The sequence below is a fragment of the Trachemys scripta genome, chromosome 7 (genome assembly GCF_013100865.1).
Source record: "Trachemys scripta elegans isolate TJP31775 chromosome 7, CAS_Tse_1.0, whole genome shotgun sequence".
In the NCBI taxonomy this organism is placed as follows: Eukaryota; Metazoa; Chordata; order Testudines; family Emydidae; genus Trachemys; species Trachemys scripta.
Window position 1 is genome coordinate 66,121,294 of NC_048304.1, and position 25,000 is coordinate 66,146,293.

The 25,000-nt window shown below is 39.2% G+C and overlaps 1 protein-coding gene across 2 annotated transcripts in view; it reads right to left on the reverse strand.

Annotated features, from left to right (window-relative positions):
* Positions 1-25,000, reverse strand: part of POLR3A (RNA polymerase III subunit A) — a 51,793-nt gene that overhangs the window by 25,910 nt on the left and 883 nt on the right. For both annotated transcript variants that reach the window (XM_034776336.1, XM_034776334.1), the window contains exons 2-17: positions 24,697-24,832; positions 23,630-23,767; positions 21,929-22,100; positions 19,036-19,190; positions 17,554-17,793; positions 15,654-15,816; positions 15,280-15,416; positions 12,669-12,772; positions 11,846-11,987; positions 11,149-11,289; positions 9,623-9,692; positions 8,886-9,013; positions 6,864-7,002; positions 4,789-4,953; positions 4,331-4,503; positions 387-498 (exon numbers count right to left, since the gene is read on the reverse strand). In XM_034776336.1, the coding sequence (XP_034632227.1) occupies positions 387-498; positions 4,331-4,503; positions 4,789-4,953; positions 6,864-7,002; positions 8,886-9,013; positions 9,623-9,692; positions 11,149-11,289; positions 11,846-11,987; positions 12,669-12,772; positions 15,280-15,416; positions 15,654-15,816; positions 17,554-17,793; positions 19,036-19,190; positions 21,929-22,100; positions 23,630-23,767; positions 24,697-24,832 (2,315 nt within the window). The remainder of the gene's footprint in view (positions 1-386; positions 499-4,330; positions 4,504-4,788; positions 4,954-6,863; positions 7,003-8,885; positions 9,014-9,622; positions 9,693-11,148; positions 11,290-11,845; positions 11,988-12,668; positions 12,773-15,279; positions 15,417-15,653; positions 15,817-17,553; positions 17,794-19,035; positions 19,191-21,928; positions 22,101-23,629; positions 23,768-24,696; positions 24,833-25,000) is intronic.

A 25,000-nucleotide genomic window follows, 5' to 3' on the forward strand; every position in this document is an offset into this window, starting at 1 on the left:
AAGTCTTCCCGATGATTACTTTTTCTCACATACTTATATGCACATACTTTGCTGGGGTATTTGACCTTGGGGTAATTAACGTGTCTTTATTTGTGTATTTCCACAAGATTCCCAAGGGCACCTAGAGTGCTGGATGGATGCTCTTATTGTAGAGTAATAAGCATCTAAATAAATAAAATAAAGTGTGATTATTTACAAGTTAATTTAAAAAGAAGCTAGCTTTACCCTCTCAAAAGGAATTGATAGCGATGATACATGCTATGAACCTAATGTTACACAACTGCATGTTTTAGACAAAACTGACTACATAATGATTAATACAAATAATTAAGGGCAAATGATGTAGGCAGTAACTTCACACAATTCCAAAACTTGACTAATCTTACCTTTAGAACCACAGAGAGCCATAATAAGGGGACTGTTACTTTTATCTAGTTCTCTGAGACAGGCACTGCCAGCATGGTCTCTGATCACAGAGAGTTCTTTAAGGATTAAGGCCTAGAATCAGAGAGTTTAGATATTTAGTATTAGTAACAAATATGTACATAGCAGTATACTGAGGCTAGCCACCAAAAAACCTTCAGTAGTATTCACTATGAAGTCTAAAATAGCATCAAAAAGGCAAACAAGAATATTGTTAAGAGTAAAAAAAAAAAAAAAAAAAAAAATCTGCTTTTTGAAATGCATTTTACTAAGATTCTCGTGAACTACAGAACTGGAGACCCACTACAGACTGGCAAATTGTCAGTAAGACAGTAAGTAAATGTATATAAAAGATATTGCAGCACACAATGTACTTTGTTCATGTGTCAAGTCTATTTATATATGTTCTATAAATGTATTTGGTGCAAGCATTAAGTTTAGTAACAAGAGATCTTACTACAACTCTCTCCTTTGAGAAGTATGGCAAAACTACTGCATTTTGTGACCAGCATCAGACTTGATGACTAGCAAAGTGAGACCCTATTTTAGTTTTATAGATCTTAAGAAAAACAGTGATTAAGGATTTCTAGAAATATACTAGATAAGAGGATAATGGCTTGAAACTGTTAAAGAGGTGACCTCTACATGACTACCCAGGTGCTTCATGTTAGGCACATATTTAAGTACAACGATTCATTCCTCATAGTTTTCAAACACAGTCATATTTAGAACCCACTGCATATTTTACAATTTATTAATCAAATCTCACTGATAACTATCTTGCAAAATTCTACCTCAGTGCCTCATCGTGGTGCAGCGGTGACCCTGGCCGTGTGACAACTATTATAGCGGGGCGTATGCCTGGTAGGTCTAACCATGCTACAAAGGTGTCGGACTATCCAATCCAAGGAGGAGGATTGCTCTATTAGAGGAAAGAGCATTTTTCCTTCTCCTTAGAGGTTGAAGGCTAGCTAAGCTTGACGAGGTACGTATGCCTGCCCGCTTAGTCAGTGGGATGGCTTAAAGTTAACGTTTAAAACACCACGAGTAAATGATTCTTAGTTCCCTGCACGTCATCAAACCGTTCTTCGGTGGTGGAGTGGAAATTGAGCGACAAAGGTTGCTAAAAATGTCAGATGCTAGGCCAAAATGGAAAAGGACAACACTCGCTGTGTATACTTATCATTGTAGGTCGCTGGCGAGAGAGGAAACATTAAATCATCTGATGGAGAAGAAGAAAGGGATAAGATGCGATATCCTCGGTATCTGCAAAACCTGACTAAAGAAGAAGTTGGAAGTCAACTGGAAGGATGGAAGCACTGTGAGGCTCGGAAAGGGAGATGGCGCTAGAAACGTTGGAGGAGTCAGATTTATCGTCAGTAAGGATTGGGTTTCGAAAGTCATATTATGCCAGCTCATATCACGTATTGGTGTGCTGCATCTTCAGATGGAGTCAAAAGCTATCCTCAAGGTCATCCAGGCCTACGCTCCCACAAGTGCAAGTAAGGACGAAGAAGTGGAAGAATTCTACCAAGAGCTCGAAACAGCCCTCACGCAAAAGTCCACTTATACGGTCACGATGGGAGATTTCAACGCTAAGGTCGGGCGAGGGAAAACTGGCAAAAAGTTCATAGGGAGATACAGCAGCAGCGAAAGAAATGAAAGAGGAGAAAGGCTGGTGACGATGGCAGAAAGGAGGCAAAAAACTTTGGAAGGCCCTCGCTTTAAGATTCAGTCGATATCTCGAAGAAGAAAAATACCATCAAGCTGGAAGGAGTCGAATACCATCTTGCTGTACAAGAAGGGGGATTGAGAAAATCTTAAGAACTATCGCCCTATGTGCCTGCTCTTTCGTATCTATAAACTCTTTACACAGGTGATAATGAACCAACTCTCGCAGAGTCTGGATGAACAACAGCCGAGAGAGCAGGCAGGGTTTTGAAGAAATTTCAGCATGATCGACCATATATTTACCCTTAGCCAGCTCTTAGAAAGAACGAGGGAATACAAACTCCCGCTATGCATTGCTTTCGTTGACTATGAAAAGGCCTTCGATAGCATTGAGTTCAACGCAATATTAAAGGCGCTCACAGGGCAGGGCATTAACATGCAGTACATCAGTTTGTTGAAGGAAGTGAATACTGGATGTACAACAGACATTCTCCTCAAAACTCCCCTCCGCAGCCCAATTGAGAAAGGCGTAAAGCAAGGAGATACGATTTCACCTAACTATTTACCGCCTGCCTTGAAATGGTTATGAACAAGATCAATTGGAAGAGTGGTGTTAATATAAATGGAGAATCTCATCTCAGATTCGCGGACAACATTGTATTAATTGCCGAAAGCACCAACCAACTGCAGAGCATGCTACGAAGACTTGACAAGGAAAGCAGTCAGGTCGGTCTGAAAATGAATCATTGCAAAACAAAATACATGCGATCAGACGTCTTACGAAAAGCCCGAATAACGGTAACAGGAGAAGAAATTGAAGAAGTGGAACAGTACATATATTTGGGCCAAGAAATAAATATGTGCCAAGACATGAACGGAGAACTCTCGCGAAGGATTCGGGCAGGATGGTGTGCATTTAATTCCATCAAGGACATCCTCAAAGGAAATTAAAAAAAAAAAAAAAAAATTCGACAAGACCACACATACAAATATCTTTAATTCAACAGTGCTGCCAGCCATGCTGTATGGCAGTGAAACGTGGGCACTGACAAAGAGAGAAAAACAGCGGCTGTCGGTAGCTGAAAGGGCAATGGAACAAGCTATGTTGGGAATTTCTCTTCTGGATCGTATCCCAAATGAAACAATTAGAGAATGCAGTGGTGTGAAAGATATTGTTGTGGAAAGCAGATATAATAAGATACGATGGGTGGGCCACATAGCACGGTTCACGGACAATAGGTGGACTGCAATCATTACTGAGGGGTCCCCGCGCAAACAGAAAAGACCACCTGGTCGGCCTCCAAGAAGGTGGCAAGATTACATTGTAAAATGTTTCAGACGAACATGGAGAAGAAAGGCAAGAATGCGAGAAGAATGGCAGACGTGTTGTGATCGGCACAGTCTTAACGACAGCTGAAGACTGATTGATCCAAGTGAATAGGTTTCAGAGTAGCAGCCGTGTTAGTCTGTATCCGCAAAAAAAAACAGGAGTAAGGTGCCACAAGTACTCCTATCTTGTAATAGGCTGGTATGACGACTTATTTTTTAACAGTCCTGTCTGTAAGTAATGCTGGCTTTAGCCTAGTTTGCAGCTTGCTTGACATGAGCAAAATGTTTCTTTAAACGATGCTGTCATCAAGTAAACTTGTTTACAACAGCTATATAGGACAGAGGACGACATTTTTAAAACAGGATGTGTTTAAATTGAAGAATAATGTATCTATAAATTGTGTTGTCAAAAGCAGTTAGAAAAATGGACTAGAAGGTCCCAAAAAACCCCTATGCAGAGAAACAGGTCACAGTGACCTGGCCAAAATATGCACAATAGTGCACAATCAACCAGAGAAGAGACCACCACAAAAATAATGACAGCAGAAAGTTACATGCCAATTAAAGTTTGCACAGGAGTATTGTATGAGTTACATAAGATACTGATCTTCCAGTCACCATTGTGTCATGAATGTTAAGTAATGAACATGTAATATGGATGTGTAATATAAGGGGCAGTCAGAGTTTCATAGGAAAAATCCATCATGACACCCTAAACCCCAGGAGAAGGTAACTAGCCATGGCTTTTTTCTGTATGTCTGCTGTTTCGTACTTTAACAGTATTTGTAACAGCAAGGTATGCTTTTGGTTAAAAAAAAAAGGGTTGATTTAATAAACCCGAGTGTCTTGGCCTGAGTGCATGGCACTCATATTCAACACTATTTTTAACAAGTGAAGCACCACTCACCTCTAATGTCTCTTCTGCGGTACAGCCAGGCTGCTGCTGCAGCTTACCAGTGCGCAAAGCTTCAATGTATTCATCACATTTCTTATAGCCATCATTCAGAAGTTCATATTTAGCCTTTAGCAGTCCCTGTCCTGGAGTTACATCACCAATCCCAATTGAGAACCCACGGTTAGCTACAATAAAATTACAAAAAAGATATTGACATACAAAAAAGTTCAGGTCACTGAGTTCTATGCAGATAATGATCACAGAATTTCTCTCCATTATATGGCATTTGCAAATACATCACTTGAATTCAAGACAAAGTTGTGAACAGATATACTAAGTTGATGGAAATGGAGAAAAGTGCCTTATTGATTTTTCCTTGTCTAAATAGGCTACATTTTTAATAGAAACCTTTCTGGATTTAGGTTACATTAAAATATTCTACAACGAAAGGCACCTCCCAGGTTACTTACAGAGGTAAACAGGAGCAAGCCTGGCTAGCCGTGACATAGCATCTGCAGCCTCTACCTGCCCCCAGTCTCTCAGCAGAATGTAAAAGATATTGTTCTTGGATCCAGATCCTAAGGTTCCTTTGTCCATACTGCCACTCATCAACTGGCTATTCTGGATTGTAACATCTGGAGGCACAAAGGAAAATACTGAAAGCCTGACACCCAAAGAGACCAAGAGCTTAACTTAGGTTACTAGTAATTTAATAGAGTTTAAATCATAACAGTGTGGGCTGTCAAAACAAAAAAGCCCCAAAACACACACATTATGCCTATAGAAGCAGAACACAGAATAAAAAGGATGCAGTGGAAGTGTCTCCAAAACAATCCTCCTATTGCAACTCCATTTCCCATACATTTTTAAGTCTATTTCCCACCCTTTCCCCAGGTAAATGCTTCAATTGCCACATTTTTGTTTAAGAAACAGCAGTAGCCCATAACTTAAAGCAACCTTAACCCTGCAAATTTTAATTTTTTAACTCCCATGGAAGAATTAAATGTGATAAAAAGCAATTTTAAATCTTCTGAGCGATATCTTAAATTAGTCCATTTTTGTTCACATAGTTTAAAACACAGTAGGCAAATCAGTGCAAGCAGTTTCCCAGCCAAAAGCCACACTTAACTTTGATAAAAATGTGACTATAGTAAGCGAAGAATCATTGAAGAGAGTTATTTTATTTAGGAACAAGTCAGTAATTGGGCACAATGGCACTAGAAAGTAAGCAACTTAATACGTGAGCACTCCAACTCCAATATGCTACATTCAAGGAACGGCTTGGGTATATAGATGGACTTAAATCACTGCACTGTCCTGGCTCACTAAAGGTACACCATAGTTACATGTACACTAGGAATCGGTAAGCTGGTCTATTAAGTGCTCCTAGCGTGGACACAGTTATATCTGCAAAGGGTAGTAACCTCCTATAGTAACCCCCTCCCCCCAAGTCAAACAAGCTATACCAGTTAAAGCAGTTTTGCTGGCGTAACTGCATCTTTGCTAGGACTTATGCTGGCACAGCTATGTGGGTCAGGTATCACACTTCTCATCCCCCAACTGACATAGCTCTACCAGCAGACCTGACTTATTGTTTTAATTAATTTTTTTTTTTTTTAAAGGATGCAACAAAACTTGCTGAACAGTAAATAACAGCCATTGATATTCATTAATGACTGAGTACACTGCAAAAGCCATGTTGGGATTTCATGAGATCTTGCAGAAGACCTTTTCCAGATTGGACTGTTGCTGCTTCACAAAAGAACAGGTACGCCAAAGACTGCAACACTCGCTTCAGAGAAACTCAGAGGGATTGTCGCTTCCACTGAGGCTGCCGACTCCGAGAAACTGGGGTTTCCACTGCATCTTCTAAGGCCTATTACATCCCTCTGCAATTTCTTCCTATGGTGGGAGAATTTTCTTGGGTTTACACTGCTCTGCTCCCCTGCAGCTAGTTCATGGTGAAGAAAAATGTGGCAGGGGCATGGGAAAAAAACCTCACTAAAACAGAGGAAGGATTTTTCTGGTTACAGAAATGGTTAGCTATGGACTGCTGGTTTAATAATATCAGCCGATGTGTAATATGCTCTTTGTATAGCAACTCTGTTTTGCGCCATCTCTACTTTCCTTATCACCTTCCTTTGCCTAGCTTCAAGTTCTGCATTTGTCAAGTTTAAAATGGTAAGATCTTTGGGGCAGAGACTGTTTTTTTTTAAATCTCTGTAAGGTGTCATGACAAGTTAAATGCTATATAAATATTTTATTAATAAAATTCACAATTTTCCTGTAGTGTTCTATGTCTGAGCAAACACCAACTTTTGAGAAATTGCCTATTTTGTACGTGAATCAAATGTTCATCACATTCTTGCACATTTTACTCGCATTTTCATGTTTAACAGCGAAAAATAGCATTTAACAGCATTTTCTTCAGTCACATTTCCCTGCTGTGAACTCAATTACGGACAAGTAACAGAAAAGTAGTCACTGGTGCAGATCTGTTATGAACTCATAATTGAGGAGCAGTTGAGCAGGCAAAGTCACTCACAAGAATCATTGATACACAGATCCTCCCCTCTGCCACAGTACTGTTTTCCTTTGGTTCGGAGATTGGCTTTCACAGCACAGTCATCGCTAGGTTTGAGAATGAGGCTGAAGACCTGCTTTCCTGTCCACAGGGTTACAGGCTGAAGGCAACAAAAGGAAAGAATCAAAAACAGTCAGAATGTTTTCGATAGGGTTATAGTACCAAAACAGCCAACTTCAATATGCTGCTCTAAAACTGTGGTTAATGGCTTGGTGGAACAACCTGTGCCAGTCAGTTTGCTGAGATGGCTGCCATTATTCACTTAACTGAGAACAGAAACCCCACTACCCCAAGGAATCGGAACTTCAATATTTTTGGTTGAAGGACAAAGGGCAGATGTCTGAATGAATGAATGAATACCCCCTCCACTTCTCTCTGACACTGGTTGAAATAAAAGTTAAAATGTAGATGATTGCCAGCTTCACTTCATTCCCTGCATTTACAGTGTTGTGAATCTAGTTTCTCTTGTTCAGTATACAGTGTTTTCGTGAATGCGTTTGGCTTAGAGATCACATTATTGTGTACTTCAGCCAGATGAAATAGAGCTAGCCAATATAAGCAGCTGACACAAACATCTAAATCTACAGTCATCTGGCAAAATGTTATTGTCTAGACACAGTGTCTTCTTACAAAGGAAAACCTTTACCTCACCTCAAAACTGACTTCCCATAAATCCTTTGGTCTTTGCTTTAGATGACTATTATCCTTTAATGCTCCAATTCCCCTATCCTCTGAACACATTAATAATTACACTCTCCAGCACATAGATATTTATCAATTTTAAGTTCACTCTAGGTATCAGTATACACGTTCATTTGCAAGTCGTTTACTTAATATTTGATTAAGCAGTTAACCACAACGCATACATCAAATTCCTCTACAACACAATAAAAAGTGCATGACTATTTTTTCCAGACACATACACTGGTGATGTACAAACACCATGATATAAACTTAATTATGTCATCAGAAGGAAGATTGTGCAGCTGAATATGAAATAGGACCATAGGCAGCTATGGAGCAGAGCTCTTCTTAGCTCCACTTCTTCTATCCCAGATCCTGCTCCCCAAGCTCAAGCTCCACTACCTCCTAAGAGTCCCCCATGATCCCTAGGATGTTTTCACTATCTTAAATGCTCTAGACTCCCCATGGTGTTGCTGTGTTTTGCGGTGTAGGAGCGGAGGACAAGTCAGTAGGAATGTGGGGAGGGGGGCAGGAGGTTGAATGGGAAAGATGAGGATCAAGTTCCTTTTCACTAAACCATCTGTGTTGAATCCACAGGACTCCTCAATGCATGGAGGTGGCAGCAGCTAAAGCATCAGTACCAGATGACCCATTCAAGTTCTGATGCACCAATATGCAGCCCCCACTAACTCCTGCATCAAATCCCATCAGGATTGGGGTCAGTGAATATTGCAAAGTATAGGCTCTGAGGGGACACTCACCTGCTGCATTCCAACCCCTCATATCTGTGAGGAACTTCACCTGCATCTATATTCCTGGTTTAAGAAGCTTGCTCAGATATATCAGATTAGGGTTTCCCTCTTTCAAACCACAGTAGGTATGTTGAAGCAGCAGGACCATAAGGAACCCTCAACATAACTGACTCAGCGTAGTGGAGAGCCAAAGCACTAATGATTTGGGGCAGATGGACAGCACACTGCACCAAGACAGGTAGTCTGCAGTGCTCTAGTTACCCTCCCTAGATTCCACCGCTTTTCTCTACCCATGGCCCTGACTTATGATCCTCACAGCACTGCTGCCTGATCTATTGCGAAATTAAAGCAGCAGCAGCAAGACCTGCTTCTGTCTCCATCCCCATGCACAATAGGTTTACAGAACAAGTAACCACTTTAAGAACAACTGTCGCTAAAATTCTGTATTTTGGCGGCTATGAGAATGGATCAAGTATGCATAACACCCAAGAGAAATCATGGCTAAAAATCTTTGCAACAGTTTAAAAAACTGAACAGGACCACACACCTTTAGAATTGCTGGTGGTGGAAGGCGAACTTTAATCTTCTCATCCTTGCCAACCAGGATAGAAGCAATAATTTGACAGGCCTTGGCTCGGTCAAAAAAGGTGTCTTTTAGTGTGAGAAGATAGGCACCTGGAATGTGAAAAAAGGTTAACCTGACAGGCTGAAGTAAAATTTAAAAATGATTGCATGTTAAGCATTACTCTGACCACGTGTTATCCACTTGATACAGATGACAGCAATGCAGATGTAATATTGGCTCCAAGTTCTTTCCTTGCACTTATGATTTTTAAATGAAGGCCTGTACCAGCAATTTATAAACTTAAAAAATTAATTTTTTTCCTATTAGATTTATAGTCTAAAAGACCACCTGAGAATTGCTATCAAACATCCTCTTCCTTATGAAGTCTCTGGCCACTGATATACCCTCTGGACGTTTCCTATAACATTAAAAAACTTTGCAGACACCTAAGTGACACCATTAACTTAAAGATAATATTTTTTAACCCTACTATTACAAGTAACCTCTTCATGCCAAATCATAACTGAAAAGCACTGTGAAGCATCAGTTTAATTGCTTCATAGTCAGGGAATCCATTTTGATACGTCTTGCAACAGGGCAGAAGAAATTTTTTATAAAAAGTTCATTTATAGATTTACATGGGACATTATCGGTTTTAAAAAAAAAACGAAACAATTTTTAAGTCACACACATCTCTAAAATGAGCTTTACATACAGACCTGTAAGAAAATCTTGAATAGCAGCAATCAAAGGCTCTCCATTTCTTGGTGTTACCAAGTTCGCTTTGGTCTGTAGAACACAAGAATGAAAAATGAGTATATTCTGTAGAGAAGATTAATTTAACATACATTACTATTGCAATAGAATTGAAAAAACAGACCTTTTAAGACAGAGCTTGTAACAAACATTAAAGGCCCAATCTCATAGTTTAAGTGTTAGGATTTACTCTAGTATGTAGGACAAATCCTGTAAACTGGAGGAAACCCCAGCCGGAAAGGTTGATTCCCAAACACAAAAGTAAAACCTCAGAGAGAGAGAGAGACAATAATAACAAACCTATGTCACATGGCTGTTTAGCAAGATTGTCAAGTCTAACTGTATCAGATCTTTGGTCAGAGGAGGAGGAGTAGTTTCTACTGATGTAGTGGTTGAATTGATAGGTCAAGTTATTAGTCAAATTAAAAGTACAAGTGATAGTATTGCTGGTGGCTCTTGTAAAGTTGTGAGTTGGGTGACCGTGCCATTGATCTGACTGTTTCATCAAGTGCCTACACTGGCTACTTCCTCACTTCTTAAATCTGATCTGGGTCCTATGTGGCTGTAGTCTTGGCAGCCTGGAGATAACGGAGACCTACTATACCTTCAATCCCTTAGCATGAGTAATTGCTAGTCTGAAGGTGAAGTAGCTGCCAGTGGTCTCCCATATATCTGGAGCCAATGTCAGGGTACAGTATGAGTCTCCCCAGTAGGGTCTTCTCAGATGCACTTGCCACTGCTTTACATAAAACTCAATTGGCTCCTAAGGGCTGATCTACACTCAAAATTTGGTCGAGATACCAACAGACCTGGGGGTGAAAAATCCACACCTGAGCACCATAGCAATGCCAACATAACCCCCAGTGTAGACACAGATAAGTCAATGGAGAATGCTTCCAATCAACCTAGCTACTGTCGCTCAGGGATATGGAGTTCCTACAGTGACTGAAAACCTGCCCCCACTGTTATAGTCCGCATCTACACTGGGGGTTACAGCAGCATAGCTATGGTGCTGTAGTTATTCTGCTGTAGGTCATGTCTATACTATGGGCGTGAAGTCCCAACTTACTTTTGAAAAGGGAACTCACTGCCCCACTGTTCCCTTATCAGTTGGGAGGGGAGATTATGTGTGGTGGTATAAGGTAAAATACATTCCACAGCAAAAGCCCCTCATTTCTGCAGCATGTCACTACAGGAAGACATGCACTCAGAACAAACCACATTTTCAGAGAATACTGAGTAGGTATCACTGTGATGCCTCTAATTCTGTTAAAAAAACAAAAAACAAACACCTGGTTTTCTGAAGGTGCCCTAACACTAGCACCGAATATTCAGTTGCCTGCAGAATTTAGCATTGGTCTCTTGAAGCACTCAAGCAGCCTACCTGAAGAATGCAGCTCTCACTGGCAACTGAAAAATACAGGGTGCTACTCATACAGAAATGCAATATCACATTACCACAAGCCAGACAGTAAGATACTCCATTTACCCCCATGAGAATCAGTGCTTCTGCTTTGGCCTCCTCTGTTTGAGGAAGATGAAGATTCATTTCATCTCCATCAAAATCAGCATTGTATGGTGTACAGACACATTCATTAAACCTGAAGGTCCTGTGGGGCTTTACTCTCGCCTGCAAAACAGATAAGAAATGATGCCGCAAACACAGTGAATCACGTCGAATTTACAAGGTTCCAGAATCTACAAGTTTTGAGAGTGGTTTCCTTGCAAACTGTGCTTTTAGATTTTTTTTTTAAAATATAAAGACTCTTGAGACGATACATCTAATTACTTGTTTTAATTTACACAGAAACTGTTGGAGGCTCACCAAGTCACTTAACCAAAGTTGAGTGAATTTATTAAACCCTTGACCCTGCAACGTTACTTGCAAAGTACAAGATGCAGCATGTTCTTAGATATCAGGGTTCTTACTAACACTGCAATTTTTTTTTATTTTTACATTTATCGATATGCATATATACATGCACAAATGTAAAATCGGTGGAATTTGAACAAAAGACTGCTCAGTTTCACTTTGACTCCTATGCACAAGCACAAAACTATTTTGTTTGGATCATTTTAAGATGCAAAAAATCAACACAGTTTGAGTGAGAGATTAATAAACAAAACTAAACCACTAAAGGTTAAAGTTGCATGATAGCCAGGTTCTAGGCTGTGTGTATACTCACTATGTGAGCCATGATACTCAGCTTGTGCAGAGAGGGCTGTCGGTTGAACAGAACTATATCCCCATCTATGAGATGCCTCTCTACAATGTCACCATACTTGAGCTCCTGAGCCATCTTCTCACGGTTTCCATATTTCAAAAACCTTGAAATAAAACACGTCAATAGAGTCAAAATCTCATGGAAAATAAAAACAAAGAAATAGACAACTAAAGAGCATCCTCTCATTTGTACTCTGGTTTCTTAAAGAGACTCCAGTGACAGCCACTTTGAACCAGACATGCATCCTACAAGTTCATATTTAATAAAAAGAGTATCTCTGTCACTGAGTGGAACTGAGGGACAATGTTGTTCACAAATGTTTTAGATAAGGACTGAGGTCAGTTTAATATCAAAGATACAGTAGAGTTATGTTAACTAAACAAACAGCAAATAGTTACATCATTCTCCATGGCAAACATGGAGCAGTCAGCAAACACAGGATATTCGTGAAAAATCAATTTTCTTAAAGAAAAAAATTAGTAATTTTAAGTTATCAGGAATAGGAGTATGTCATTCACGTGTAGCAATCCAACTGTCGCTTACTAGCAATGACATTGAATCTATGCCTACCAAAATGTTCTAACAGAAGGATTTATCTATGTTCACGTTTGCTTGCACAAGCTACCTTTAGGTCATGGAATATTGTTGATATCCTTTATCGAAGATGACATAAAACAAAAAAAAATCCAGAGGAGTCCCAATGATGAATAATCTGCTGATTTCACTTCAGCAATAAGACTAGGTAGTGGTGGTAGGTGGAAAGTGAACCTTTATAGATAAGTACCTTTTCATTTGTGTGTGCCTCTGTTGAATGAAATTGGCTCCAGGGTGAACTTCGGGACCATTCCGTACGAGTTTCCTCATAAAATTCAGGTTAGCTTTGTTCACCTGCAACATGACTATCAGTTAGAAACAAGCGAGACATTTTAACACCACTTGCTATTCCTTGGGTTTGTGCTTTGGGATTTTCAGGCTCAGTTTAATGGCGGTTGTCCCCTCATATTTTAAGCTGCTGGAGGAAGGGGAAGAGAAGAAAAATACAAGCCAAACTTGACCTTATGGAGGCAAGACTGTTGACTGAATTGGAATGAATAGCTTGCTGGCCAAATTCACAAATAGAAGGAAGCTTGAAAAGCTCTCTAAAAATGCTGGGATCTATGTTAAAATTAGGGCTGTCAAGCGATTAAAAAAATTAACCGCAATTAATCACACTGTTAAATAATAATAGAATACCATGCAAATATTTGTGGATGTTTTCTACATTTTCAAATATATTTATTTCAATTACAACACAGGATACAAAGTGTACAGTGCTCACTTTATTTTTTTTATTACAAATATTTGCACTATGAAAAAAAAGAGTATTTTTCAATTCACTTAAGTACTGTAGTGCAATCTCTATCATGAAAGTTGAACTTACAAATGTAGAATTATGTACAAAAATATAACTGCATTCAAAAATAAAACAATGTAAAACTTGAGAGCCTACAAGTCCACTCAGTCCTACTTCAGCCAATCGCTCAGACAAACAAATTTGTTTACATTTGCTGAAGATAATGCTGCCTGCTTCTTGTTTACAATATAACCTGAAACTGAGAACAGGCTTTCAAATACACCTTGTACCCAGCCTCACGAGATATTTATGTGCCAGATGCACTAAAGATTCATATGTCCCTTCATGCTTCAACCACCATTCCAGAGGACAGGCATCCATGCTGATGATGGGTTCTGCTTGATAACGATCCAAAGCACAGCAGACTGACGCATGTTCATTTTCGTCATCTGAGTCAGATACCACCAGCAAAAGGCTGATTTTCTTTTTTGGTGGTTTGGGTTCTGTAGTTTCCGCATCTCTTCTAAGACTTCTGAAAGCATGCGCCACACCTTGTCCCTCTCAGATTTTGGACAACACTTCAGATTCTTAAACCTTGGGTCGAGCACTGTAGCTATTTTTAGAAATGTCACACTGGTACCTTCTTTGCGTTTTGTCAAATCTTTTGTGAAAATATTCTTAATATGAACATGTGTTGGGTCATCATCCGAGACTGCTATAACATGGAATATATGGCAGAATGTGGGTGTAAAAGAACAAGAGACATACAATTCTCCCCCACGGAGTTCGACCACAAATTTAATTAATGCTTTTTTTTTTTAAACGAGTGTCATAAGCATGTCCTTGGAATGGTGGCCGAAGCATGAAGGGGCATACGAATGTTTAGCATATCTGGCACGTAAATACCTTGCAATGCCAGCTACAAAAATGCCATGCAAACACCTATTCTCACTTTTAGGTGACACTGTAAATAAGAGGCAGACAACAGTATCTCCCGTAAGTGTGAACAAACTTGTTTGTCTTAGTGATTGGCAGAATAAGGAGGAGGACTGAGTGGACCTGTAGGCTCTAAAGTTATACATTGTTTTGTTTTTGAGTGCAGTTACATAACAAACAAACAAAAAATCTACATTTGTAAATTACACTTTCACAATAAAGAGATTGCAGTACAGTACTTGTATGAGGTGAATTAAAAAATATTTGTTTTTCATTTTTACAGTGAAAATATTTGTAATAAAAAATATAGAAAGTGAACACTGTACACTTTGTATCCTGTGTTGTAATTGAAATCAATATATTTGAAAAATGTAGAAAACATCCAAAAATAATAAAATACCATTTATTTAAATATTAACAGTGTGATTAATTGCCATTTTTTAAATCACGATTAGTTCTTTTGAGTTAATTGCGTGAGTGAACTGTGATTAATCGACAGCCCTAGTTAAAATGCAAAAGTCTATGTTAACACAAAAGTAAAGTAATATTAGAATTTTAAAGAAGAAATGTGAACAATTTTCTTTAGCAAAGCTGACTCAACCTCATTACACAGCTGGTCTATTTTGTGGTACACAATTAATCAGAGCAATGAGAAAAGAAAGTACAGACAGGATCACAGAAAGAGTAAGATGTGAAAGGCGTGATTTTTTAGAAATACAGTACAAATCCAGTTTTCACTGTGACACACAGTAACATATATGAAGTCATACAAAAATTTAAAATGGTTTGGGCAAAACTAACTTCGTTGTTTTTCATGCTTGTCCCTTCAGGCCTCCCTCCTCACAGTCTGCATCAAGCATTTCCATTGTCTTGCTCTGTGAAACAAGTCAGCTTTATAATGGACCATGAACCTATGCCATTATGACCTTCTGGTGCTGACTGATATGAACTGAGGGCACTGAGCACCTGAAGCTGCATGCCATTCTTCCCCTGTATGTATATGTATGTGTGTACATACATACATACACACACACACTATTGACTCCCTTTTTCTCCAGTGTTTTGAACACCACAATGGACAATGCAGAAAAATACATGAAAAGAATTTCAGTTTTACACTACTTACTTTTTCAGGGAATGTTAATATTTTGGCAACGTGAACAGGCACAGCCACTTCGTCTATTCGTAAGTTGGGGTCAGGTGAAATGACTGTTCTGCCTGAGAAGTCCACTCGCTTTCCGGACAGATTGCCTCTAAACCGACCTAACAAATAAAGCAAGTTAAAACTAGTTGGGAAAAGAGTACCATTATACAAAATGGTATTTTGGAAAATGGTAAAAAGTGTTAATACAGCACAGTAGGCACATCATACAGGGAAAGCCTTGCTAGCTTGATCTACAAACAATGACTTGATCACTGTGCAATGGCCAACGTTTTGGCTAAAATAAAAACAAATGAAAAAAACTTTGGGGAGGTGGAAAAGGAAGAATTTAGACATACCCTGCTTCCCTTTGAGTCTTTGAACAAAACCTCTAGTCCATTTCTTGGGTGCCATGTTAAGAGGAATTCCAGAGAGCTCACTGTTAATGTAGAGGGCACACTGCAGCTGCAGGAAGTCCCAGTCTTCCATTATCATCTGTGTTTTGGCTCCCGATATCCTATGCTAAACAAGACAATTACCCATTTCAGAAAACAAATGTAGTGAGACACAAAATTGGCAATGAACAAATTTTTCAGAAAGCTTTGCATCACACTAAATCGCAAAGGCAACAAGACATTGGCACCTTCACCATAAGGAACAGTGGCCCACATTTTGTTCATGCATGAATGCTGGATGGATGTAACTGAGCAGAACCTGGCAAAACACATTTTCCTTCTGGCAAAATCAGCTGCTGATTAATGATAAACTAAAGGATTTGTGCTTGTTTGATTAACTGACCATTTTAATACTTGAATGTATAATACAAAAGATCATGCTGTGGAGACACATTACGATTCATTAAATAATTAACTTAGAGTGGTGGCATACAAAATTCCATTGTGTTTAGCCCTCTCTTGGACAAAGACCATCACTCAAGGTTTCACTCCTGCATATCTGTGGCAGAAACTAAGATGGAACAACAGGTTAAGCCAATCTGAGGATATAGTTCTGTTGCACAACATCTTGCAGAGAAACAGGTTATAATCCAGTGCTAGTTTCTCTTCTTCCCAGGAGACAGCACACAACCTAGAGCAGCATTTCCCAATGTGGGAGAAAAATCTGAGATACAAAGGACTAGCTTTTGGGGGATGGTGAACAACCCTTCTCAATTGTTCTCCAGTTTCAGTTTTTTTAAAAAAAGTTTCTAGCTGTTACTGTTGAAATACAACCTTGAATGCATGACCTGAATGTAACTAGTGTCTGCCTGAGTTTGCAGACAGCTGAAATAGCTCTGAACTGGGAAGTGCCCCATTGATTTCAATGGGTGCTAACTCCCTTTATCTATGCACTTTTCTTCACAGATTTAGTTGCATTGGGTTAAATCATTTATTTCCATTTAACTTAAACTTGTTCCTAATCAATTTAAACTAAACCCAAGTAAATCTGATTTAACCCAAAAAAGAATGTGCACACAATCTTTTGCAGTGGTTTAAAAAAAAAATTAAATTGGTGAAACTCTACATGCAGACAAGCCCAACAAGCTGCTCATTTTGGGTAGGCTTTTAAGACTACATGGAAGAGTAGAAAGAGGTGAGAGGGAGAGATGAGCTTTCAGAAGTCTGGGAAATACTGGCCTGGGGCAAAAAGAATGCTGCCGAGCTGCACAACCGTCCTTCCAGCTAAGTGACAGACTTGACCAGCTCTAGCATCCCTTTCAGTCCTTAACTAAGGAAGAATGGTAACTGTGACTTGAATTCTTAAGAGTGATGGGGTAGAGAAAGAGGAAAAAGACAGTCTCCCATAAACATCAAAAGGGAAGTTGGAAGGGCCTCCTGGCAGAAAGAGACAGAGGTATAAAATAAGAAACCAGATGGATAAAGAGGGGTGTGTGAATTTCTGGGCCTATAAACTATTATGTCCTTGTATTTCCATCAAGTGCAACAGTCATCCCAAAACATGCTAAAATGTAGCATAATGAGAATACTTCAGGAAAAGCAATTAGTTCACTCCACATTTAGCAAGTTGTGAACACACTGGTGTAACACCAAGAGCCAAATAGAAAGCTCAGTCTGAGGCCACCATTCCATGCCATTTCACATAGGGCCAAATACTGCAGCTGTTTCTTACGCTGAAGTCAGAATGAATGCAACATCAGACCTCGCAGCGACAAGTAAAACCAATTACCCCCAAATCTAATCCAGCCTTTTATTTATTTTTAAAAAGAGCAGCAGCTTCAGGCAGGCAGGCAGGATGGCTCACCTTTTTGATTACATCATTGAGGAAAATTATCTCTGTAAGCTTCATCGTCAAGTCATCTTCGTTGGTGCCAGACTTCAAGTCGCTCACAACAGAGGGTCTGATGCACAATGGAGGTACCAGGAGTCGTGTCAGGATCAAGTCTGAAGGCTTTCCTGCTTCTGGATTCATCAGAAGCAGAGGTATATCTTCCGCTGGGATTCTTTTAAAGAGGTTCAACACCATTAAAGGAGTCAAATTCTCCTACAAAATTAAATGAAGAAAGTCATACTGCAACCTTCAAGCGAATAACAGTTCATTTTTGGCTACATCTTAATACTGTTTACTTCATTTGCCACCCTTCTCTGCCAATTGTTCAAGTAAAAAAGTAGATTTAAAAACAAAACAAAAGCATATGTAGAGGAAGTTATTCTTAAGGCAAACAAAACCAAATTTGTCTTTTGGTTTGTTTTATCTAGAATTGCAGTCCCAGTAAACTCTGGCTCGTTGATTCTTTCCCTCAAACTTCTCCTCTTACACTATTTTCAGTTTAGATTTCTCACTCTAGATTAGTTGTTACAGTAGTCTGTTTTCTAGAGCAATATGGGTATTTCATCTTTACTTGCCAAAGCAATATAATCAGCTTATAACATGCTTGCAGTAAGGTATAATTTCCACCAATTTCAATTACTAGAGCTCACAGATTACAGCATTATATCCTACACAATTTCATTAAATTTTAAAATAACTTGCTAAACCTAACCTTTTTTTCCCGAATGAAGAATACATTGCTGACATTTCATGATTCATCTATAAACACAAAGCTTTTGCAAGAAGTGCCTGTCTTTATAAAGCTGACCTATTGCAATTGGAGAGACACACAAACTCTGCATCACAATGTTTTCTATTTGCATTTTCCAAATATCCATACCAAGAACTGACTGACTTGTTAAAATCCAAGGGAAAACCCCCATACAATGCCAAGCTCAGCGAAACCACAAAAACTATATATATTCTTGTACTATACTTTGGTCACTCCTTCCTGTCCAGTTCTCAGCTCTTCCAATCATAGGTAAGGTTTATGAGTATTACAAATATTCGACAGTGATTGAAGGTAACTGTCCCCAGAGATAGTCTGCAGTAGCCTAAATTTCTTCTCTGCTTCCTGCCACCATGATTTCACCACTAAGCTTTGTTCACCGACTGCCACTGATCCTATACCAGGAGCATCCCTATCTTTTGCATGCAGAAAACGGTGTACCACAATTACTTGACTGGTTAGAGTAAAGATGCTACTCCTTGCAGAAACCATTAACATCTCCCTCAGACAGGCAGTATGATAATTGTTCTTCAATTTCTCCTCTCCACATATTCAAAGGCTGGACCTGCATTAGTCCTTTACCCTTATACTAAATACTTCAGCTCATCATTCAGGAATGCATGCATCAAAATTAACAGAAAATTCAAGCACTGTCAAAACAAGCACTGGTAGACACACTAATTCACCTGAGCTCTCCCCAGCAAGGATTCTACTTCTTTGTTATGTTCTATGGCAGTTTCAAAGGACTGAAGGAAACTGGACACTATTGGATCCACCACTTTCTTATTGGTCTTGTACTTCTCATGGATTATCTTCAATAAGCCACACTTCTTTACAGTACCTACAAGAAGACAATTTTGTTAGAAAAAACCTCAACTCTTGAGCTATTCTTCTAAATTTTTTTAAAATATTTTTTCAGTGAACGTAGCATTAGGGGAAGGCGCTGGCTCTGGTCACCTTTAGATACCAGATGCCTCTGTTCACAGAACAGGAGGAGCAACTGCCACAGCAATGAAAGTTTCCCCACGTTGCGGGTTCAGTGCATCTCAGCTATGACCTGGACTAGTTCTAAGGATGAGAGGGTGGTTCACTCTACATGTCCATTCAACCTCTCCTCAATGGTGGTACGGGGTTTTTGCAATGTAGATGGTCTTGCACTAGGAACTGGACCAGAGTTCACCCACTCATTAGTCATTCAGATAATAACTTTTAATCATTACTAATCCAGAGTGGATTTTAGCCAGTGACCTAACTGTGCAGGACATCATAACCATTATCTGTCCTTGAACCAGCTAGTCCTCTCAAATTGTGTTCTCCTGTGCTCATTGAAAAATGAGGATAAACTGATTTGGGAAATAAAACACAAAAGCACCAACAATAACTGCCAAATCAGTTAGATGCTGCATTAGCTGGAATAAGTTCAAAGAACAAAAAATCCCCCAAAAAGCAAATTTCTTCTTCTGACTCATGTGAGCATCTGACCCCAGAAGGGAAAGGGCACTATACCAGGATTTCTGAAACTGGGGGGGAAGAGGGATAGGGTCAGGACCCCTCAGGGGGTCGAAAGGTTATTACATGGGGGGGTCACGAGCCGTCAACCTCCACCCCAAACCCCGCTTTGCCTCCAGCATTTATAATGGTGTTTAATAAATTAAACACACTTTTAAATATATTTGAGGGGTCGCACTCAAAGGCTTGCTGTGTGCGAGGGGTTGCCAGTAAAAAAAGTTTGAGACCCACTGCACTATATTAACCTATTTCCCCACCACTTCAATTAACCTCTCCAAACCTTCACAATGCAAATGAGGTTTTTCTTTTCTTTTTAAAATGTTTTTGCATGTCCAGCAGATTGAGATTCTCATTTGATGAGCATTTCATCTATTCAGAACCTGTTACTGTGTATGTGTTAAAGGAAATAGGTGTCTCTGCAAGATGAGTAGCAATATACTGTGTCTCTGGATAACAGAATACAACACAAAGGAATTTAAAAGATTATTTCAAGTTTTTGCAGTGTTTTTTTAGGGCCATATCTAGCTTCAAAAACTGTAATGGACTCTACATATTGACTTATATAGGAAACCCCACATATACACATCTGAAACCAAAATATAGCCTCACGTTTTTGAACTGTTGTAAAAGCATTCACTACAACACTCTCAAGGCAAATATTACCTTCTTTTTAGAGGTGGGAAAACAGAGGTTCTAGAGTTTAAGTATAATTTCAGTGACTGATTTTCACTTGCACAAGATGTGGGACTTAAATACTGCTAAAATGAGGGACAAGTGATAACATTAAGTCTGACATTGCATAAACTGTTATGGCTGAAATTGAATGCTTTATACTGCTGGAAAGCAAATATTTTTGTTTTTCCAATAGCACAGGGTATTCATTTCTACCCTAGAAAGCTGAGAGACACTAGACCTTAAAGAAATAAAATCACATTCTGATTACTACCTTGCTCCCTCCCTTCCCAAGTTATTTCCAAAACAACTTTTAAAAGCCTTGGTTTTAGCAGGTCTTCAGAAAGCTTTGTATCATCTCAAAGCTTGGCTTAGAGACATAGCTTTTAATTCATGTAAAGAACTCCTCTCTAACTTTAGACAGTCATGAAATATTAGCTTCCAAAAACCATACTGGAACTGAAGTGAAATTTTAAAAAAAGATAGTCACAAAAACATGATTTTAATGTCTTGTAGCTGCCACTACTGGTAACATGTTCACAAACGTCATGAATGCATTCATGACAAAAAAATACAGGATGGATTGGAACACACTTATTAAATCTCTGCCTTCCTATGCATTTGTACAGCTCCTAGTACTATCAAGCCCCAGTCCTCTTAAGTGAGACCTTTAGTTATTACCGCAATACAAATAGGGAGGGTTGCTGGACACATTACATTAAAGAGAATTTGTATTCTGACTATTCTAATCAGAATGTCACTATAAAATTGCAAAGCTGTAATACTATAGCAATATTAACAATACTTAACTGCAATGTTACTCATTATTTTGTGTTAAGGGTAGTCACAACAGACTGATTTTTTTTGTGGTAGAAAAAAAAATGTATCACAAAGGTTTTCTGCCCAGTAACTGACCAATGAATCAAATATCAGTATGATCTGCAATTATCACAACTCCATCTGGAACACTTCTATGCTAAGTATTACTGACTTGTCGAACTCATTACTGCAGGAAACGGTCAATAGCATATTAGTCTTCACAAAGATGACTAAGCACAATTATGAATAACAGGCTCTTTAGTTAGGTAAAAATTAGGACTATCAATCCTCATATTTGCAGGAATAAGATAGTCATCAGGTAGATTCACGCCATTCCTTGTAGCACAGCTTTGAACAATTGTCTAGTACACTCAAGAGGATTTTTGGTTTTTAGCCTATGTTTAAGTATCAGCTATAGGTTAAGATCTAGAAAAAACAGATGATTGTTGAATGATGAAAAGATAACACAACACTGTGATGCTCTTCACAGGCTGGGCCCTAGTGAAAAGAAAAAAAAAGAAAAAAAAAGAAAAAAGTCATGCTAAATACCAACCACCACCTTCTAGTTTCCACACTCACCATTGAAAGCGCCACAATAAGGGCAGGTGCTTTTCTTTCTGCACTTTTCAGAGACTTTCTTTTTCAATCCCCGTTTCTGCAGGTAGGTCAGACCAGGCCTCTTCAGATAATCCAAAAACTGTTTTCTCTCCTCTGAGGACAACAGTATACGGCAACAGGTCTTGCAGATCATCTAAAATATAAACAATTGTTCTTTTGTTAGTGAGAAATAAATATGTGATTAGGGACAAATGATGATGTGGGATACCACAGTTCTTCACACACAGTTATACATGCAGTTTCATGGATGAAAAGTCACTGCCTTAGTGAGGGAACCCAATTATTGCACAGCACACTGCCCAACAGATGGGAGCAAGTTGGGAAACTCTGGCCAACAGAACAAATCTTTGCTCTCCTTAAGAAAAGTTGTGAAAAAATGGAGGGATTCAGCCCCAGGGATGGAGGGAGTGTTTGGGTGGCAGAGGGGAGTCAGACACCTGCAAATACTGAAAAAATAAAAAAAAATCAATAATAATGGGGGATTTCAACTATCCCCATATTGTCTGGGTACAATGTCACCTCAGGACAGGATACAGAGATAAAGTTTCTTGACACCTTAAATGACTGCTTCTTGGAGCAGCTAGTCCTGGAACCCACAAGAGGAGAGGCAATTCTTGATTTAATCCTAAATGGAGCATATGATCTGGTCCAAGAGGTGAACATCGCTGGACCGCTTGGTAGTAGTGATCGTAATATAATAAAATTTTACATCCCTGTGGCAGAGAAAACACCACAGCAGCCCACGCTGTAGCATTTAATTTCAGAAAGGGTGACTACACAAAAATGAGGAAGTTAGTTAAACAAAAATTAAAAGGTACAGTGCCAAAAGTGAAATCCCTGCAAGCTGCATGGAAACTTTTTAAAGACACCATAACAGAGGCTTAACTTAAATGCATACCCCAAGTTAAAAAACAGCATAAGAGAACAAAAAAAAAATGTGACCAAGGATAAATAAAGTAAATGAAGCACTGAGAGGCAAAAAGGCATCCTTTAAAAAGTTGAAGTTAAATCCTAATGAGGAAAATAGAAAGGAGCATAAATTCTGGCAAATGAAGTGTAAAAATATAATCAGGAGGCCAAAAAAGAATTTGAAGAAGAGCTAGCCAAAGTTTTAAATAGCAAAAATTTTGTAAAGTACATCAGAAGCAGAAAGCCTGATAAACAACCACAAGGGCCACTAGACAATTGAGATCGTAAAGGAGCACTCAAGGACAACAAGGCCATTGTGGAGAAGCTAAATGAATTCTTTGCATCGGTCTTCATGCCTGAGGATGTGAGGGAGATTGCCAAACCTGAGCCACTCTTTTTAGGTGACAAATCTGAGGAACTGTCTCAGATTGAGGTGTCAGAGGAGGTTTTGGAACAAATGGATACACTAAACAGTGATAAGTCCCCAGGACCAGATGGTATTCACCCAAGAGTTCTGAAGGAACTCAAATGCAAAAATGCATAACTACTAACTGTGGTTTGTAACCTATCATTTAAATCAGCTTCTGTACCAAATGGCTGTACAAAGTGTTCTGCATAAAACACCACCATCTCTTTCATGGCTCCCAGAGGGATAATCCAAATGAAGTGAAGCCTCAGGTTTTCTGACCTCTCCCCCTACTTAGGCTGGGTATAATAATTGCTGTCCCTTCCAATTAAGGAAAATTATTTTACCTGTAAGATGCCTATGACAGCTTTAAAGTACCCAACATGGAAACATGGCAGCTCCAAGTCAATGTAGCCATAATGCCCTAAACAGTCAGCTAGATTCTTCCCACAGGTTTCACATGGACGGTCCTTTTCACTGGTACCCTTTGAAAGAGACACACAAAACCATTATAGCCACAATTACCAAATTGGGGGAACAAAAGAAGCTACCACAGCTGCTCTTAAATTAGTCAACCTACCTGTGGACAGTTCTCTGTACACTCGCATAAAAGACTTCTAGATTATTTCAACTCTGAACTCTTGCTCTCAGTCAGCAAGAGCTGGTAATACACTGAAAGCATCATACTCAACATCCAATCTCCACAGAAACAGAGCATCTTGCACTGCTCCTGCTGATGCAAGTGGTATTAACTCATTCAACCCTATTCATCTGGAAAGACTGTTATAGTGATGTGGTACTAACGGTATGTCCACACTACAGCTGATGTGATTTGCAGCTTGTGCAGCTACTATACCAACATTAGCTTTAATGTAGCTAGGTTGCTAACAGCAGCAGTGAAGACACACCAGCGTGGGTTTCAGTGCAGGTTGCACAACCCCACCTGATCCCCCTAAGTATATACTTGCACTGACAGCGCATGCTGAAACCCATGCTGCAGTCTACACAAGCAGCAAATCACACCCCGAAGTACAGGGCAGACATACCCAGAGTGTGTGACTATTTTGTGGTCATATGAAAAGCATGAGGAGAAATGTGTGTCCAGCCTCAAAAGTGAGTCTGCCTGATCCATCCAACAGTGTGAAATGTTTGATGGCACAAGTCACGTTCCAAGTGAAGAAGTGGTTGTATCACAAGACACCATTGCAACTGGCAATTTCAGCAGAAGAGCCAAGGAGACAACCACCTTATTTCTCTTCAGCTCATGTAGTTTAAGTGGAACCCTGCACTTGTACACCTGTTCTGTGGCTGTATAGTGGAATTCAGTTTTCATTTCAGCATTGTTCATAAGCATGGAAAATATTTCCACTAAAAAAAAAAAAAAAAAAAACCAAGAAGTACCAATGATCCTTACCATACGATGGTCCAGTACTCCATACTGCAGTGGAGAGTGGTGGTTGTCCTGGCTGTACAAGTTCTTACTAACCACCTGAATGTGAGCCTGCTGGCGCATCTCTTCTGGAGATTTCATGCCAAAGCAGATGTGGCTTCTAGAAAAGGAAAAATTACAAAACTTGATTTTAAAAAGATATTGAGTTACAATAAAGCCAAAGCAAAATTATAATTCCATCTCTGGGAAAAAAGCATGAATCGGTGTATTAAATAACTATTAGCTGTAAAGCAAAAATCTAAGGATCATCAACAGACTATAGAGCAGT